Genomic DNA, 819 nt, shown 5'->3' with positions numbered 1-819 from the left:
TTGGAAGGGAACTTTATAAAAAAAAGAACGCATTTTTATTTTACACAGCGACACTGACAATGACAATGGTAGAGAGCTGCAAGATAAACGCAGTTACAGTCGGCATATAAGTTACGAACGTATCCCTGGCTCATCTTCACTCAGTTATCGGTGAGAAATCGATATAATACTATTGAGCATGCGCAATGGTGTCGTGATCGCCTCCACAAGGGCCGTAGTGCATGAGTGTGCAGGTTATGGACAGCCGATCACGCTGGCTAAGTGCTCTTGGAAGTCGAGTGTCCCCACGGTCGAGCAGATGATAGCAGAGGCCCTACCTGCATGAACGAAAAGCAGCGGAACATGAGTGCGGGGAAGCAGGTAGGAAAGGCGAAAGAAAAATACAGAAGAAAATAGAGGACAAGCAAAAGAAAGGCAATCAGAAAATGGAAGCTCACCGGTAGAAATTGAGCGGCTAGCGGAAGGGTGTGCCACCAGAGCTGAACGGTGGGGGCAATGTCTGGTACTGGAACACGTATCCGCCGCTTTTCTCTATCCGGTTGGACTCTGCGGCGGCCTTCGCAGATCTCCTGTGGGGACCTCTTCTGCTCGACGAACTGCGGGCCCGACGTGAGTGCTCCGAAGCACATCGGGTCGGTGTTCTGGATGGCTCGCATGACCTCCTTGGCGACCGGGTACTCGTCGACAGGGCACTGTTCTTCGTGAAGGAGCGTCGTGGTCGACTCCATGCCTTGCTTTGACGCCTTGATGGTGGTTGAGGATGACGGAAACGGCGCGCCACGCAATTCTCGCGGGACACTGCTGGTCCTGGTGGTCAGC

General features: G+C 53.0%; 1 protein-coding gene across 1 annotated transcript; it reads right to left on the bottom strand.

The window, feature by feature from the left end:
- Positions 1-215: 215 nt before the first annotated feature.
- On the bottom strand, positions 216-819 carry LOC144112886 (uncharacterized). Its single transcript, XM_077645708.1, has 2 exons — positions 438-819; positions 216-317 (listed from the first exon to the last, which is right to left on the bottom strand). Exons 1-2 carry the CDS (start codon positions 726-728, stop codon positions 258-260), a joined length of 351 nt encoding a protein of 116 aa, XP_077501834.1. The 5' UTR covers positions 729-819; the 3' UTR covers positions 216-257.

This window comes from Amblyomma americanum, chromosome 1 (genome assembly GCF_052857255.1).
Source record: "Amblyomma americanum isolate KBUSLIRL-KWMA chromosome 1, ASM5285725v1, whole genome shotgun sequence".
NCBI classification, from domain to species: Eukaryota; Metazoa; Arthropoda; class Arachnida; order Ixodida; family Ixodidae; genus Amblyomma; species Amblyomma americanum.
This window is presented reverse-complemented; position numbering and strand designations above follow the sequence as displayed.